The 17837-nt window shown below is 36.8% G+C and overlaps 3 protein-coding genes across 3 annotated transcripts in view; 1 reads left to right on the forward strand and 2 right to left on the reverse strand.

Moving 5' to 3' along the window:
* LOC120780272 (xaa-Pro aminopeptidase ApepP) overlaps positions 1-12010 on the forward strand; it is a 141388-nt gene extending 129378 nt beyond the window's left edge. The window contains exons 6-9 of the mRNA XM_040112536.1: positions 11188-11317; positions 11373-11550; positions 11616-11791; positions 11850-12010. Of these exons, the coding sequence (XP_039968470.1) occupies positions 11188-11317; positions 11373-11550; positions 11616-11791; positions 11850-11966 (601 nt within the window). The 3' untranslated portion in view covers positions 11967-12010. The remainder of the gene's footprint in view (positions 1-11187; positions 11318-11372; positions 11551-11615; positions 11792-11849) is intronic.
* On the reverse strand, positions 6687-7390 carry LOC120780275. The gene is made up of 2 exons (XM_040112540.1): positions 7095-7390; positions 6687-7017 (listed from the first exon to the last, which is right to left on the reverse strand). The coding sequence occupies exons 1-2, from the start codon at positions 7176-7178 to the stop codon at positions 6703-6705; spliced, it is 399 nt and encodes a 132-aa protein (XP_039968474.1). The 5' UTR covers positions 7179-7390; the 3' UTR covers positions 6687-6702.
* LOC120780274 lies at positions 7974-9319 on the reverse strand. Its single transcript, XM_040112539.1, has 2 exons — positions 8597-9319; positions 7974-8469 (listed from the first exon to the last, which is right to left on the reverse strand). Exons 1-2 carry the CDS (start codon positions 8766-8768, stop codon positions 8180-8182), a joined length of 462 nt encoding a protein of 153 aa, XP_039968473.1. The 5' UTR covers positions 8769-9319; the 3' UTR covers positions 7974-8179.
* Positions 12011-17837: the final 5827 nt, after the last annotated feature.

The following is a 17837-nucleotide window of genomic DNA, read 5'->3' on the forward strand; positions in this document are numbered from 1 at the left end:
GACTCAACATTGGTGCAACTCGTGACCATAATTTGGCAAGAAGATGTGCTGCCGAGAGCTCAAGACGCGGAAGAGACTTGGTCTTCAGCGGAGCCACTCTAGACTTTGCAGTAAGCAGCATACATTTTACACCACTAGCAGATTGGCTTCGTATGTATATGCAGCATCCGTACGCTCTTATTGAAGCGTCGGAGAAGCCATGGATTTGGCATGTAGCAGTCGACTCTAGGTTTACATACCGAGGAATGCTAATTGACGACAGCTGCAGTAGGTTGGCTTTGAAATTCTGCCAGCTAGTGTTGAGGCGCAATGGAATCGACTCATCCCAATCTAGTTTTTGAATCCAAAGCTCTTGCAATAAGATTTTTGCTTTGGTAACTGGTGGGGCTAATAATCCAAGAGGATCGAAAAGGCGAGCGGAGACTGACAATATGTTCCGTTTAGTGGCTCGCAGATCATTAAAGTTGGCATCCAACACAAATCGAAACAAATCCTCTTTCGGCAACCAGTGGATTCCTAGTGTTTTAGTTGAATTTTTGTCATTGAAACTTAATGACTTTTCAGTGCAATCACCTGCCGAGTTTAATATTTTAATTACTTCACTTCTTATAAGATCTAGAGACTCAAAATTTTCAGATCCTGTCAATAAGTAATCGACATAAAAGTCTCTTCTAAAGCCCAAAACTTTTGGACCACCGAAATAATTGACGTTAAGTCATCTTCAGATTGGCATAATGTGCTAGTTGCAGAAGCAGGAGAACTTAGATTGCTGGCATATTTGCCAGACACAACCCACCATAAAAGGGTTTTCTGTAGCATTGGTTGATTAGGGCCACTTTTAATTTGGCCAACCGCTAACAGATCGAAAAAGGTTTCTGCACCCAACAAGATATCAATTTTTTTTGATTAATGGAATTCTGGATCCGCCAATTTAATATTGTGCGGAATTTTTCAGCCATTAACATTTATGTTATGGTCTGGATGATTAGCCGAAATGCAACGCATTATCCAGAATTCCGCCGAAAATTCGGAATTATTTACCCGCGACTTAACAAACGCGCTTAATTTTGTCCCCACTTTCGTATTGGAATTTCCAATTCCTATTATGTTTAACGTTTTGTGTTGGCGGCGAATCCGCAACTTTTGTGCCAAGTCCTCCGTCATAAAGTTGACTTGGGAGCCTGAGTCCACGCTCTCGCAGGCAGGTATTCACCATAACTGGTCCTCACTTGAATAACTGCTGTCGCCAACATTACCCGATCCGGCATACTCGCTGTATGCATGGCATGTGTGGTTGATGTTTGCGGATGAGATGCAGCGGGGAAGGAAACCGTGTACTGGTGCAACAATGTGTGATGCGATCGATTGCATACACGACATCGATCCGCTCTGCACTTGGATACCGTATGCCCCTTACGTAAGCAATTTATGCATAAAGGCACCGATTTCACAAACTCGAACCGCTGTTGTACAGGAAGCGCATTGAAAGTGGGGCAGGCAGTTAAAGGGTGTTCTTTTGACTTGCATTTTTGACAAGTCGGCTGCTTTGCATCTGCAGCAACTAAAGCAGATTTTGTCCTGTCCATGTGTTGCTGCTTCATGTGGCTCATACTGGTTGTGGATCCGGATTTCGTCCTCGAACAGGATGCTCCTTCCGCAGCTAACTGCTGAAATCTTCTATTTAAAGATGCTTCGCAATCCTTCCATAATGGTAAGTGATCGTAGTCAAGTTGCTCTTCCCACTTGGATCGGGTGACAGAGTCAACCTTTGTCATAACTATATGTATTATAATGGCGTTTTTTATTTGCTTCTTATCGCCCAGAGATAGCAAAGAGTCATAAACAGCAGACACTTCATCAATCATTGATCGCAATGAAGGCGCGGATGGCTTTGGGATGGTTGGCAGCTCAAAACGTTTAGATATTGTATTGAAAAATATCAAGCACTTATTATCGTAAACTTTTTTGAGACTTGCCAACGCTTTCGGATAATTTTCATCCGACATCTGAAACACTTTAACTGTTCCCTGAGCCTCTCCAGATAGACAATTTACCAAATGGTAAAATTTTTCTGTATCTGGGATATTTGGATCATTATGAACCAAGCTCTCAAACAAACTCATAAAATTTTTAAACTCTGAATATTCTCCCTTGAATTTCGGCAAATTTATTTTAGTGAGTCTTGAGCTGTGAGAAGCTACGAAAGATGTTTCGGCAATTGACGTTCTATTTTTGGCTAAAATATTTTTAATTATTGATTTCGTTTCAACAATTATGTCCTCTAACTCCCCTCGAGCCATGTCGTCTTCATCAATCTCTTCAATTTTAGATTGGCATTTCATTAGCTTTTCGCTATGTGAATTTAATATGTCGAGCCGACATTCCAATTCAATTGGATCTAACGACATGGTTTTTTCTAAAAGGCCCGTCTTTATTCGCAAAATACTATTTTTTGCCTCCGTCCTTTGGCGCTTTAATGACTTTAAGTCGATTAACTCCTTACTTGAAGAGAGGTTGGCGATAGTTGGCTTTGGCTTGCTCATTTTGCGTGTTTAAAAACCAAAAAGGTTGGCAACAGATATATTAAAAATCGATAACGATAACGAAAAAAATATATATATCGATTCCCAAATATACGAAAGCCAAACCAATAGCAATAAAGGTTGGCAACAAATATATTTGGAATCGGTTACGAAAACGAGAAAGAATAATATCGATTCCCAAGTATACGAATGCCAAACCGATGAGTTATGCAAAATGAGCACTAGCACAGTCGAAAATTTAACGCGAAAAAATATTGTCCAATAATTAAATTTGCGAAAACCCGAGATAATATGCGAAAAAACTGACCGAATTAAAATTTTAAAATTATGCGATTTAAAAAAAGGTCGCACCTTAATGTAGGCGAATCCGCAATCCCAAAATCCCTTCACATTCACTTCAATATATGTATATAATACGTATATGTATGATATTTAATATACATATGTAGAAACGATAAATAAGCGTGTAATGTGAAAAGAGAGAGCCAAAAACTGAAAGTGTGCGTTTGCAGTTTTATTATTATTGTTTTTTGTTTGCACCACTTTCAATAATTCGCACTCGTTACCTGTTGCGTCGGCTGTTTGCCAGCGCTTACGTCCCTCTGGCACAGGATGCAGCGGCAGCTCATTCCCACGACGACTTAAACAGCAGCGGATTGACTGCAGCAGCAAATTGACGGCAGCAGCGACGTGATGGCAGCAGTGGCGGGATGGCAGCAGCGGATTGACGGCAGCAGCGACGTGATGGCAGCAACGGTGATGACAGCAACGGTTTTAAGAACAACGCTTTGAGCTTACCGGTCTCTTCACTATGCGGCACTTTAGAAAGTTTATAAAACTGTTTTTTTTTGTTTAATTATAACGTAATTATTCTTATTAATTTTTGCTTGAGCTTTTATTTGCGCCCACCATTGTACCGCATAAATAATTCACCTTGCAATTTACCACCTTTTCTTCTTATTCTTTCTCACGAACTTCTTTTAGCAACACACACTATGTATTTATTTCTGTATGTATATATGTATGTGCACGCTCTCCACAATACTTCCCTTTTTTTTTTTGCTCTTTTAGGCTGAGGTAAGTATGTATTTTAGCACTCCACTTTACAAATATGTATGTATGTATGTATAATTTTTTTTTTGTTTTTACAGATTTCACTGCACGCACTGTGTATGTAGATATATATGTTTGTTTTATAGGTTTTCACTGCACGCACTTTGCATATATGTATGTACATACATATATGCACATATATATTTGGATTTTTAATCCCCTTTATAATTTTTTGTGTTAATTTTTGTTTTAGAATTTGTTGTTTTTTCACCTTCACAACCGTGAACACCGAATTCCGAAAACCGAACACCGAAAAGGGTATAATTGGCAATTGGTTTGAAAAGAATTTTTGCACTATTATTATATCACTGAATGTAATCTTAAGTTAACTTTTTTAAACACGAATTTGTCCCTGCTCGGGCGCCATGAAAATTTTCAAGCGTTTTTGAGAAATAAAATTGTTTTAAATTTGTTTTGGGATGCGTGTTTGTTTAATCTTTTGTTTTCAAGGTATAGTCACTTAGCACAATTTAACCAATTGCCTACACCGAACACTTGAACTTACGGAAATTGCGACGGCGAAAAAAGCGAAAAATGAGAAACGCGTGCGAATTCTTTGGCAGTCTAATTACAATTATTTCTTTATTCTAGTTCATCTAGTTACTTAGCCTAAGTCTTAAAACTAACGGGATAGAACAGTTTGAATGGAAGTATACAGGTATGTACAAAGAGAGGTGAGTAATTCATTTTGTTAACTTATAAATAGTAATAGATTAAGGTAAGTATATTTAACATTATTAGGGTAAGTACAATTAAAGGAAAACTTTATAATTCAAACATAAAATGCATTTCAGAAAAGTAATTAATTTTCATTTCATTTTAGGTTGAACATATACATATACAGAAGTCGCTTGACGCAGCAGTGCCCTTGAAAAAAGGTAACATATATGAAACAAAAATTCAAACATACACTGAAAAAAGTGTCATGGATGTTGTGAAATTCTTATCAAATAATAACAAGAATTACTACTCTTACTAACTGAAGAGCTCTAAAGGCCTAGTTGTGTTATCATAAAAAGGATATACTCTTCGGTAGACTCTAACGACGTTAAAGAAGCATGGAAAAAATGTAGTTTTAGTATTAAAACAGCAGTTAAAATTTTTAACAAAAATTGGTGGGTAAAATAGAATTGATGGTAAATTCTAATCAACCAAAGAAAAACGAAACACATCCGATTTACAATCTAAAATATATGCTCCATACCAAAATATCAGTTGAGGAACCAAATAAAAGAAATAATCCAGTACAATGGACAAACTGCCATGAGTTTGGACACACGAAATCAAACCGCAACCTACGCAATGTCTGCGTGGTTTGTGGTGATTTATATCCCACATCCAAATGCACTCTTAAAAAAGAGAATTTAAATGAAAAATGTCGTAATTGTGGGGGAAATCTCACTACAAACTATAGGGGTTGTCCTGCATATAAAGACTTAAAAACGAAATTGTCTGTCGGAATTCAAGCACGTTGTAACGAAATGTTAGATATTCATCCTATTGAATATATTAAAATTCCCGCCATATTTCAAAACCATTAAGTCTTAAAGACAATGCTGCACAAGAGAGCTATACAAACATGGTGAAAGACAACACTGCACAAATGCAATTGCCCCAAAACCAACCAAATGGAAGCGTTGAAACTATAATTTTAAACCTTACCCAATGTATTACACAATTTATGTCTACAATGCAAAATATGATTCTAAGCAGAAAATCAAATGTTGCAAACTTTTTTAATTAAAAAATGAACGCACTGAACATTTGTATCGGGTGATTTTTTTGAGGTTAGGATTTTCATGCATTAGTATTTGACAGATCACGTGGGATTTCAGACATGGTGTCAAAGAGAAAGATGCTCAGTATGCTTTGACATTTCATCATGAATAGACTTACTAACGAGCAACGCTTGCAAATCATTGAATTTTATTACCAAAATCAGTGTTCGGTTCGAAATGTGTTTCGCGCTTTACGTCCGATTTATGGTCTACATAATCGACCAAGTGAGCAAACAATTAATGCGATTGTGACCAAGTTTCGAACTCAGTTTACTTTATTGGACATTAAACCAACCACACGAATGCGTACAATGCGTACAGAAGAGAATATTGCGTCTGTTTCTGAGAGTGTGGCTGAAGACCGTGAAATGTCGATTCGTCGCCGTTCGCAGCAATTGGGTTTGTGTTATTCGACCACATGGAAGATTTTACGCAAAGATCTTGGTGTAAAACCGTATAAAATACAGCTCGTGCAAGAACTGAAGCCGAACGATCTGCCACAACGTCGAATTTTCAGTGAATGGGCCCTAGAAAAGTTGGCAGAAAATCCGCTTTTTATCGACAAATTTTGTTCAGCGATGAGCTCATTTCTGGTTGAATGGCTACGTAAATAAGCAAAATTGCCGCATTTGGGGTGAAGAGCAACCAGAAGCCGTTCAAGAACTGCCCATGCATCCCGAAAAATGCACTGTTTGGTGTGGTTTGTACGCTGGTGGAATCATTGGACCGTATTTTTCAAAGATGCTGTTGGACGCAACGTTACGGTGAATGGCGATCGCTATCGTTCGATGCTAACAAACTTTTTGTTGCCAAAAATGGAAGAACTGAACTTGGTTGACATGTGGTTTCAACAAGATGGCGCTACATGCCACACAGCTCGCGATTCTATGGCCATTTTGAGGAAAACTTCGGAGAACAATTCATCTCAGAAATGGACCCGTAAGTTGGCCACCAAGATCATGCGATTTAACGCCTTTAGACTATTTTTGTGGGGCTACGTCAAGTCTAAAGTCTACAGAAATAAGCCAGCAACTATTCCAGCTTTGGAAGACAACATTTCCGAAAGAAATTCGGGCTATTCCGGCCGAAATGCTCGAAAAAAGTTGCCCAAAATTGGACTTTCGAATGGACCACCTAAGACGCAGCCGCGGTCAACATTTAAATGAAATTATCTTCAAAAAGTAAATGTCATGAACCAATCTAACGTTTCAAATAAAGAACCGATGAGATTTTGCAAATTTTATGCGTTTTTTTTTAAAAAAAAGTTATCAAGCTCTTAAAAAATCACCCGATATATGGAATGCTAAGGGTGTAAACCAGTATAAATTGGAACTTATTAGATTTCTGGATGAAAATAATATTGATATAATGTCAACGTGTGTAGATGTTGTTCGAGTATTGTCCACTTCTTCATCACTGCCTGAGTCAGCTTCGGCACTGTATTTTGCAAAATAGCACTTTTCACACGTCCTTATATAGTGTTTAGTGCATGTCGGAATAAGGCAATGGTCACAAACTGCTGTTGTTTTATTATCGATCTTATCAGTTTTGCAGGTTTCACACCGCCGTTTCAAAGTGTTGACCTGTTTCAAGAATAGAAAATATTGAATAAATTTGAAAATGAATTAATTTTGAAATAAAATGAATTATGAAACCTTACCTGTATTGCCGGACGCGAGCTCACCACTGCAGGAAACCGTTTGAAATTGATCAAGTCCATTCCAATTTTAGTTGTATAATTCATTTTTGTTTTGCATCGGTTTTTAATTGCATCTGCGCTAGCTCCATAGAGAGTTCTTTCAAAAATATTTAACGCTTTTCAGACTTATTGGTGTTCCACAAAGGGTGACTAAGATCAAACATCCTGAACGCTGCAAGCCCAGCATACTCGTATTATAAAATAATGCCATGGGCCAGCGGTTTGTTATACTCTCGCAACAAAGTTGCTAAGGAGAGTATTATAATATTGTTCACATAACGGTTGTTTGTAAGTCCTAAAACTAAAAGAGTCAGATATAGGGTTATATATACCAAAGTGATCAGGGCGACGATTAGAGTAGATATCCGGATGTCTGTCTGTCCGTCCGTGCAAGCTGCAACTTGAGTAAAAATTGAGATGTCATGATGAAACTTGGTACACGTATTTCTTGGCTCCATAAGAAGGTTAAGTTCGAAGATGGGCAAAATCGGCCCACTGCCACGCCCAAAAAATGGCGAAAACCGAAAACCTATAAAGTGTCATAACTAAGCCATAAATAAATATATTAAAGTGAAATTTGGCACAAAGGATCGCATTAGGGAGGGGCATATTTCGACGTAATTTTTTTTGGAAAAGTGGGCGTGGCCCCACCCCCTACTAAGTTTTTTGTACATATCTCGGAAACTACTATAGCTATGTCAACCAAACTCTATAGAGTCGTTTCCTTCAGGCATTTCCATATACCCTCCCTTCGAAAACACACAAATACGGTATTTGAAAAATATGTAAATGACGGATAATGAAATCTCGATTATCACTTTATCATGCGAGAGTATAAAATTTTCGGTGACACCCGAACTTAGCCCTTCCTTACTTGTTTTTCATTTGCCAGAGAATCCACGTAGCATTTTGTCAAAAGTATCAACACCACCTGCTCATTATAATCATGTACGACTTGTGGTTTGTTGTTACAGGATTTACATCTTCGCTGGCATGAGCAGTTGAAAGCATTAGTACATTTTTCTTCGAATGTGTTGTAAAGCTTACTAATTGCATTGATTTTGAAAAACAAAACACAGATTTAAATACACCCCTTTTTTTGCTTCTTCAGAGGATGTAAATAGTTTTGGCAATTGTGGCTTATTGCCTCGTATTGTGCCCACCAACGTGGTATTCCGCACAAGCAAATCATCCGCCAATTCATAACTTGTGAAAAAGTTGTCCATCGTGATATTCACACCCCTGTCCAAATATTGGTTGCTGAGTCGCATAACAAGATTGCGCGCAATACCAAGCGACCGCTGTTCATTAGGCTGTGCACCCAAATATACTTCGCCTGCAAGTGGATAGTTGGTTTTTGCGTCAGCAAGCCATTTATTTTCCAGGCTTAGAGGGAATGTATTGGCGGAAACTGCATCGGTTTCTCGTTGAAAGTAACTGCTCATCAACTGTCAATTCTTTACCTGGGACAAATGGTATCGTCAAATTCGCCAAGAATATTGTCAATGCATTGCGAATAGGTGCCAATTTGTGGTATCGTAGTCTCTCAGTGCGAGTCCGGGAATCGTCAAAGCGTATAAAACGGCATAATTGCTCAAACCAATGTAGTGACATCACTGCTCTATAAAAAGGCATGTTCGTTTTGTGAAAAAGATCCTTAGCATGAACTAAGTTTGCCTTCTCAGCTCCGGGGTATAAAATTATTGCAATAAAAGCATATAATTCATCCGCATTTGTGTCTTGCCAATATCTTTTTTTTTTGAACTGTTTGATGCATATTAGCCTGTATTACTCTTTTAGCTTTCCTATTCGTTTCAAGAGCAATACTTTCAACAAGAGACACTGGGAAAACGCGTACGAAGGCATCGATTTTAGATCCAAAACTTTCCGTGCATAGTGAAGTTGATTGTCTACGCATTCCCAATGCCCGTTTCGTTCGCCGTTTTTCAGTTTGGTTTGCCTTTCACCTGACCACAATATTTTTCTTTATTTTATAGATAAATCGCACATAACAGCTGATACATGTACTGATCTATCTTCTGATCATTCCCTGTATTAATAAAGTTATGTGAACAACCCATATTCGTTGATCCAAAAGTGGGTCTGACATCTTATAAACCAACTGCCTAAAATATAAAAAATACGTGAGTAGCCACTATACACAATATTAATTGAGTACAAAATAAATACAGGAAGAGATATTGACGAAAGCATAAGAGAAGTCAATAATATAATAACTAGCGCAGCTGTCTTAGCAACACCAAACAAAAGCTGTAAGCTGCTTGGTTTCAAAAAAATCACTAATAGAATGCGTAAATTAAACGCCAGGAAGAATTCAACACTGAAATGTATGTAAAGAAGTTGTGTTCAAATTCAAGCAAGCGAAATTACCTTTGGAAAGCCCAAAAGTCCATGAAGCTACCAACTGACTCCAACATGCCTATACGAGACTGGGGTGGAAATAGCGCTCGAAGCGGCGAGGAAAAGGCTAATTATTTTGCAAATCATCTAGAAAAGGTATTTCAACCTATTATTCTGGAATTATTAAAATCATAAAAGAACTTAACTCAAAAAAGTCACCAGATATGACAATTTTACCCCAAAAATGCTAATTGAGTTACCAAATATTGCTCTAGAGGTGCTCTCTTTGCTCTTCAATGCAATTCTGAGTCTAGGATACTATCCAATTTCATGGAAAAAGTCGCAGATTATCTTGATAGACAAGACGGGGAAAGACTTAACACAGCCGTCTTCATACAGACCAATCAGACTTCTACCTTGTCTTTCTAAAATAATTGAAAAAGTGTTGCTGGCCAAGATGTCTCCTTTCCTCCACGAAAATAATATAATACCAACGCACTAATTCAGGTTTCGTGAAAAACATATGTAGCACGATGGAGCAAGTAAATATAATTACTAACGAAATAAGAAAATCATTTGAGAACAGAGAGTACTGTTCAACTATATTTCTAGACGTGGCTCAGGAATTTGATAGGGTGTACTAGCATGAAGGCCTTTTATATAAGACTAAAAATATTCTACCTTTAGAATTGTATAAAACATTGGAGTCTTATTTAAAATATATACAGATAAGGGCTGGTGTACCACAGGGCAGTGTTTTAAGCCCAACTCTATACATAATATATACAGCAGATCTTTCAGCAGCTAATAATATATTGACTTCAAATGCCACATTATAGCATCAAAAATATTAGCGGAGCACTTAAGTTCTGTCGAAGAATGGCTAGCCAACTGGCATATAAATGTGAATGAACAAAGTGTAAGCATGCTACATTTTCGCTTAGACCAAAAATGTGTTATTACCTCGAGAAATACACCACCTTTAAAACGCATATAAATTTTTTTGTTTCATATGATCCGGTAACGAGTTGTAATGTTCACCACTTTCTTTAAGGCGCTTCTGGAGCTTCACCGTCACAGGCTTCTTATTTATTAATATTTTTCATAGATCAATTTTTCTAATATACTTCAAAAGTTGTACAATAATATGTCTTTAAATTTAATACAATTATATTACTCATGTCGCCGCAAAAAAAAAAAACATAAATTCATATATCCATTTTTTGCCTTTAAAACCTTATACCCCCCTTAAGGAATCTAACACCATATCAGCCGTTTAGTAGTGTAATAAACATACTCACTCACAAACTTTCGCCTTTATAATAGTGGTATGATAATTTCAACAACAAGACCCACAAATCAAGTGACGCTTGCGCAACTGTATTCTGTAAAAAGTTGATTCTTAACTATCCAGAATCGACTCCGATATACTATAGTGCCCCATGAAACTAAACATATGGTATATAAGTATGTAATATTGTTTTAATTTTTGAACGTAAATACCTTTATTCGTTTACTATATTAATACTAATAATTATTTTGAATAGTAATGAAGTCATTCATTTGAAAAATTAATAATATATGTAATAAGACTACTACATTGTAACCAAAAGTCAGAAGACGAGTCTGAGTTTTCTCCTAAACGAATGATTACTCCTCAAACCATTCTAATTAATCGTTATTTTATACTTAGGGATGGAACAACAGATGTCACACGTACATTTCATTTTGGAGAGCCCACAGATGTCCAAAAAGAAGCTTATACACGAGTTTTAAAAGGACAATTAGCATTTGGCTGCACAATTTTTCCCTCACGGGTTAAAGTAAATATATTTCTATGATTCTAATCAATTTTAGTATATTTATTAATTAACATAGGGTCAAATGCTCGATACAATCGCAAGAAAATCATTATGGGATATCGGACTCGACTACGGGCACGGAACAGGACATGGTATTGGATCATTTCTTAATGTACATGAAGGTCCTATGGGAGTAGGAATTCGACCCATGCCTGATGATCCTGGATTGCAAGAAAACATGTTTATTTCAAATGGTACAATTAAAAATATGTTTTAAAATGTACCAATTTTAACGATTTTAAATTTATCGTTATGCCAGAGCCAGGCTATTATCAAGACGGAGAGTTTGGTATACGAATTGAAGATATCGTTCAGATTGTTCCAGCTTCCACTAGTTATAATTTCGCAGGAAGAGGTGGTTTGACATTCAAAACTATAACAATGTGTCCAAAACAAACAAAGATGATCAAAAAAGATTTGTTGACCAATGTTGAGGTAATGTACTAAATTTCATCACTATTATTATTTTTTATTATGTAATTTCGTTTTATAGGTAAATATATTGAATACCTATCACAACAAAGTATGGGAGACGTTATCGCCTATTTTACGAGAGAAAAATGATGATTTCACATTGGAATGGTTGGAGAAAGAAACTTGCAGAATTTAATTTTTAATCTAAATAACTTAATAAAAAATATTTGCGTAAAACTAGTTGTAATGTAGTTACTGGTTTTTCTGCCGTTTAATGTGATTCTCCCACAATAGCTTTCCGCACTAAGCGAAAGTTCATATAGAAAATAGCAATCCTTTATTGCCAGATACATAATTAAAAATTTTCCTGATCATCTTTAAACGTACTGTCGCGCCTATTTGAGCGATGTGTGGTATACATGGGGAAACAGAGAAACTGGAATCGGTTGCGAGCTCAAAGCCTGGGCGTAGCTGGTTTAGCATGATATATTATTTGATTTTAAAATAAGATTGTTTTTTTTTTATGTTAACAAGTAAGCAAAGGTTTATTTTGATGGCAACCGAACATTTTATACTCTCGCAATTTAAAAATATCGATAGCGGGGAAAATACTTTCAAATACAGCAAAGCTTTATACTAAAACAAGAAAAAATGCGACGCTATGAGCGGTAATGCAAACTGCGCAGCGTGCATGATGCAACCGGTTCGAAAAAGCACGCTTGGCATCCTTGCCAAAACTGAAATTGAAATCGATCATTTTCGCTATCTAACTCAGTGAGAACATTAATAAGAAATATTTATATTTCACATATTTTTATTTTTGAAAATAAAAAAAATTTAAATGCGCAGTTTTTAGCAGTTTCATGAAGATGTGTCAGCAAGCACAAGATCAACAGTACAAACTGCGCATTGTTGCCAATATTTAGTGCATTTACGAAAAAACCGTATAATACTCTTCACAATATAAGAATTTTCTTGAACATTCTTGACAAGAACTTTGATCGGTTAGTTTGTATGGCATCTATGTATATGCTATTTTTATCCGATCTAAACAATTTCTTTGGATATTCCGTTATTGCCCTATTATCTAAGCTAAATTTCATACAAGCACTTGATTCTGATCGTTTGTGTCATATGAAAGCTAAATGCTATAGAGGTCCGATATTGGCTATTTCGACAAATGAGCAGCTTCGTCTTCTGAAAAGGACAGGTGTAAAATTACAGAAAGATATCCCACTGACTCTACTGAGTCTGAGCTCATTTAAAAGATGAGGCGATAAATAAAAATGTTTCAATAAAAACTTGATTGGTAGAATTTTATAAAAAGTTTTGTATATATTGGTTGTCAAAAAAGTCTAGCGGTATTTTCGGTAGTTGGCGCTGAAAGCGCGTAGTTCTAGTTTTATTCGTCGCATCGGTCATGCTATACCTTTTTGGAAAGCTAATTTCACGCGCTACCACGTGTTTGATTGATTGTCGTTTCTTTTAAGTCGTTCGTGAGTTATAGCGTCGCAAACATGGAGCAAAATAAAGAGAAAATACGGCATATTTTACAGTACTACTACGATAAAGGCAAAAATGCATCTCAAGCCACCAATAAAATTTGTGCAGTTTATGGACCCGATATTGTTTCCATTTCCACCGCACAACGATGGTTTCAACGTTTTCGTTCTGGTGTAGAGGTGGTCGAAGATGCGCCACGCTCCGGAAGGCCTGCCGTTGAAAATTGCGATGAAATCGCTGAATTGGTCGAAAGAGACCGGTATAGTAGCAGTCGTAGCATCGGTCAAGAGCTGGGCATGAGTCATCAAAAATACATTTCAATTTCAATTAAAAAAAATAAGAAATTCAATAAACATACCGCAAGACTTTTTTGACAACCCATTATAGTCGAAGAACCAACTTTCAAATGAATTCAAAGGTTCAATTGGATAATTCATTGCCTTATCTTGATTCATAACACTGTCAATTGATTTATAGTATATGTCGTAACTGCACCTGGCATTCTCGTTTAAATTTGAAAATTGGTGGCATTGCTATTAATGAACTTTGGTGCTAAAATGGCCCGTTATCTCAACCAATTATGATTGCTATGATTCTGAAGAATAGTCGGATAAACACATTCAATGAATTCATCTATCGATTTCGCAATTGTACAAAAATTGTTCGGTATAGTGATCAATCCGTTTGTTTTGAATTGTTTTGAAAACTCATAGGCAGCTGGATTATTTTATAGGTGAATACGCATATTAATGTTCAATGTAAATTTTTTGTACATAATCAATCTGATTGTTGTAACTAAAAACAGCACACATCATTTCAGCTAAAACAGCACGTCGTATTCATGATAAGATTCAGTACAGGTACAGGATCAACACATATTTTTTTATTTTTTGTGTCCGGAGGGGGAATCTCCCATAGATTCCAATACTTAGTGATATGCAGTATGTACGATTCATATTGCTCGCTAAAAGTATACCTCATTCGGGACCACGTCTAATCAGTATTATCTTACTATATTGGACTTGCAAAACAGTACGTCTACGAACTAAACCCTTAACTCCGCCATCGTAGCTTTGTGGAAAGGCCTGCTGGACCACCGCTAAGCATTGCATTGTAGGGCCAGCTTTGCCTATTGGCTCATGTCATTAGCTCGCTATTCGCGGCTTTAGCTTCACTGCTTCTTTGTTGTTCGGCTCTTCTCAGCTCTTGCAGTATTAGAGCGGTAGTCCTCTCCATGGTATACCATACTTGTCTCATTTGCAACATATAAGGCACTATATTAGTCGGTGTTATTAGGCCTGCCACTTCCATCTCCAGATCCTGCTGGTCTGTTGTAAATCTCGGGCAGTAGAAAAATATATGCTCTGCATTTTCGCTACTGCTATTACAGAAAAAGCAAGTAGCTCCATTGAGTTGACCATACCTATGCAGGTACTTTCTGAAACATCCGTGTTCTGTTAGAAACTGCGTCATGGAAAAGTCTATGTCGCAATGCTTTCCTCTTTACGCTCTCTCATTACAGCTTCCTGCTTATTGCTTTTGCTTTTATCATAGATCAGCTTCAGTCTTGAGCCATTATGTCTGCCGGCATTATCTCCAATATAGTGCCAGCGGCTTCATGAGAGTTGCTTCAATGGTTGACTGTTTTTTGCGGTAGCCGTATTGATTGTTGGATAGGCTGAAGGCCTCACCTTCTAGGTCCACTCCGTTGATTGGATTAAGATTCTACTAACAAAAGATACGGCAATAACGGAGCCACGTCCATTCTTTTCAAAGGTATTCTTTATTCCTGCATTCAGCAGGACAATATCTAGGTCAGCGAAGGCTTTAAGCAGTGCACTTCCTCTTTGGTTAGTTGCTTTGCTTTCCCATTCTATCGTCCAGGCATTGAAATCCCTCGCAATTATGTTTGGTGCAGTTTTCGTAGCATCTTTCACAAGTCCGTCCAGTATTTTTGCAAATTCAACAAGCAGAATACTTGGCGGTATGTAGTAGCTGAAGAAGTTAATAAAATTTCTTCCTAATTACCTTAAGAATTCTTCCTAATTAATTAAGAAGAAGAATTACCTTAAGCACTTCTTCAGTTGACCTTCTACCTTATTCTGCAGATTGTTCAGCCGATCTTAATCTTTTGGGCCTGTAGTAAATATTTTGCTCTTGCGCAGGAAGACTTAGCACTGCTGTTTGGGTGCTCGCGTAAACCGCTCTGATGGTTTTTACCGATGCTACATTAAAGACGCTATGCTTTAACTTCTGAACAGATTGGTTTTTTAATGTTATCTTTTGTGGTGATGTCGTCCAGATCCCGCACTTCCACTATGGTTTCTTGCTCAGTGTTTTAATTTGTGCATCGGGTCGAAAACGTTGTATCGTGTTTCCATCCTTCTTGTTCTCTTTCTTCTGTATCCTACGTTGGGCCGTGACTCAGTGTTCCTCCGTTGTTAATTTCGCTTTAGCATCCTTAGGATTATTTCCTCTTTCCTCGCTAGTCAGGTCGACTACCGTTTTTACCGTTAGCTCGTGGGACTTTTTTTTTGGCGTTCTCCATTTGTTTGCTATCACGTGGCCTTTTAAGGGTTATTTCAAAAACCTTGACACATGTCGTTTTATTTCCCCCTGCCGGGTATGCTTATCTCTGACGCATACGTGAACCTTCGCGAATGAACTAAGTAATTCCCGCATGGAATTGTTGATAGAACGCTGTGGCGGCGCATCAAATCTGCTAATTTTTGGATTACTTCATTTAGCTCACACATATCCTCTTACTTGCATTGTCTTCCGTTTAGTGACGGCGTATTTTCCTGCGCCGGTGGTGAGGATTTGGCTCTCGCCGGTCTACCCACCGATAGTACTTTTACAGGCGATCTGGCCAATCGAGAAGCCTTCTTAAAAGGATCCGTCTCTGCGTACTTGCTGAAATGAAATGAACGCATGAATGACATAACAATTTGACAGCACAAACCCCATCTGAAAAAATTATTACACAAAATGTTATAAATAAAGAACTGTTCGACCGATTTTGTGCAAACTTCACATAAACCATCTACTAAATAGTCCGAACAGAGCCTAAAGATTTGGTTTGAATAGGTGAGTCCATTCTTAAGTAATAAAATTACAACGAAAAGTGGCATTACATTTTATATATCTGTGTCGTTTTGTCATAACATCTTAAGTCCAAAAATCGTGTTTGGAGATATTGACGATTTTGTATAAAATCATGTGTGCTACAGTTAAAAAAAAATGTTTAGCCCAATAAAAAGTTTAACTATTTTTTGTACTTAAAATGTTTTGTAAAACGAAAATAACTAAGAAACGATGTCTTAATTAGACTTAAGATTTTGTTACGGAAGAAAGCCTAGAGTTTTTAAAATTAATAAGTAGACATAAGAGCTTCTGTTAAAATTGAAACAAGTAAGTAAAAGGAGGTAGGATGTTTGTTTAACTTTTTTATTCCTTAGAAAAACGATTTAAATTTAAAATTTACAGTCTTCAGTTCTTATATTTTTATTTAAAACGAAAAAAATCCAAAAATAAAAGGCAATGTTTAAGTTTTTCAGTCAGGCTTGTAAGTATTTGATTGTACTATATTTAATCGTTGCTTTCATCGTTTTCGGTTAGATCTGGATGACAGTCTAATCTTCTGAAGATAAGTTCATATAGAAGCCTCTATAAATTTCATCCACTAGCGGCAGCATATTTATAAGATCATTTTTCTTTTTAGTGCTAATTTTTATTGGTGCGACATAACAATTTTTTAAATCTTTTATTTTCATGGAATTGATTCCTCGCTTTCTTATATTAATTCACCTTCATTGAATGATGTTTAAAAATATGTTTTACCGTATTCCTTAGTAAATCTGAAACATTTAATGTCATGCCAATTGAATTTATCACCGTTGTCATCCACTTTACGCCAAGTAAATACACTTTTTGATGCGAAGGCAAAATCATATATACGAGTATTTGATTGATCCATTTCGTTAACTAAACATTTTTTCTTCACTCCGACTGTTCTAATAAATTGGTACCATCTTTTAGCTATTGCTTCATGCCACATGTAGCGTATTGGTTGATTTGTTGCACAGTCATGTATGGTAAGGTTAAAGATCCATAAAGGCTTTTTGTAGAATGACAGTGAAGTTCTCAACAGAGGTGTGGGAAGGCACTGTTGAAGATCGAAACAAAACACTCTTAGTTTATTATTATTTAGAGATTTTTATACTCTCGCAACAATGTTGCTAAGGAGAGTATTATAGTTTTGTTCACATAACGGTTGTTTGTAAGTCCTAAAACTAAAAGAGTCAGATATAGGGTTATATATACCAAAGTGATCAGGGTGACGAGTAGAGTCGAAATCCGGATGTCTGTCTGTCCGTCCGTGCAAGCTGTAACTTGAGTAAAAATTGAGATATCATGATGAAACTTGGTACACGTATTCCTTGGCTCCATAAGAAGGTTAAGTTCGAAGATGGGCAAAATCGGCCCACTGCCACGCCCACAAAATGGCGGAAACCGAAAACCTATACAGTATCATAACTAAGCCATAAATAAAGATATTAAAGTG

The sequence above is a fragment of the Bactrocera tryoni genome, unplaced genomic scaffold, assembly GCF_016617805.1.
Source record: "Bactrocera tryoni isolate S06 unplaced genomic scaffold, CSIRO_BtryS06_freeze2 scaffold_25, whole genome shotgun sequence".
Classification (NCBI taxonomy): Eukaryota; Metazoa; Arthropoda; class Insecta; order Diptera; family Tephritidae; genus Bactrocera; species Bactrocera tryoni.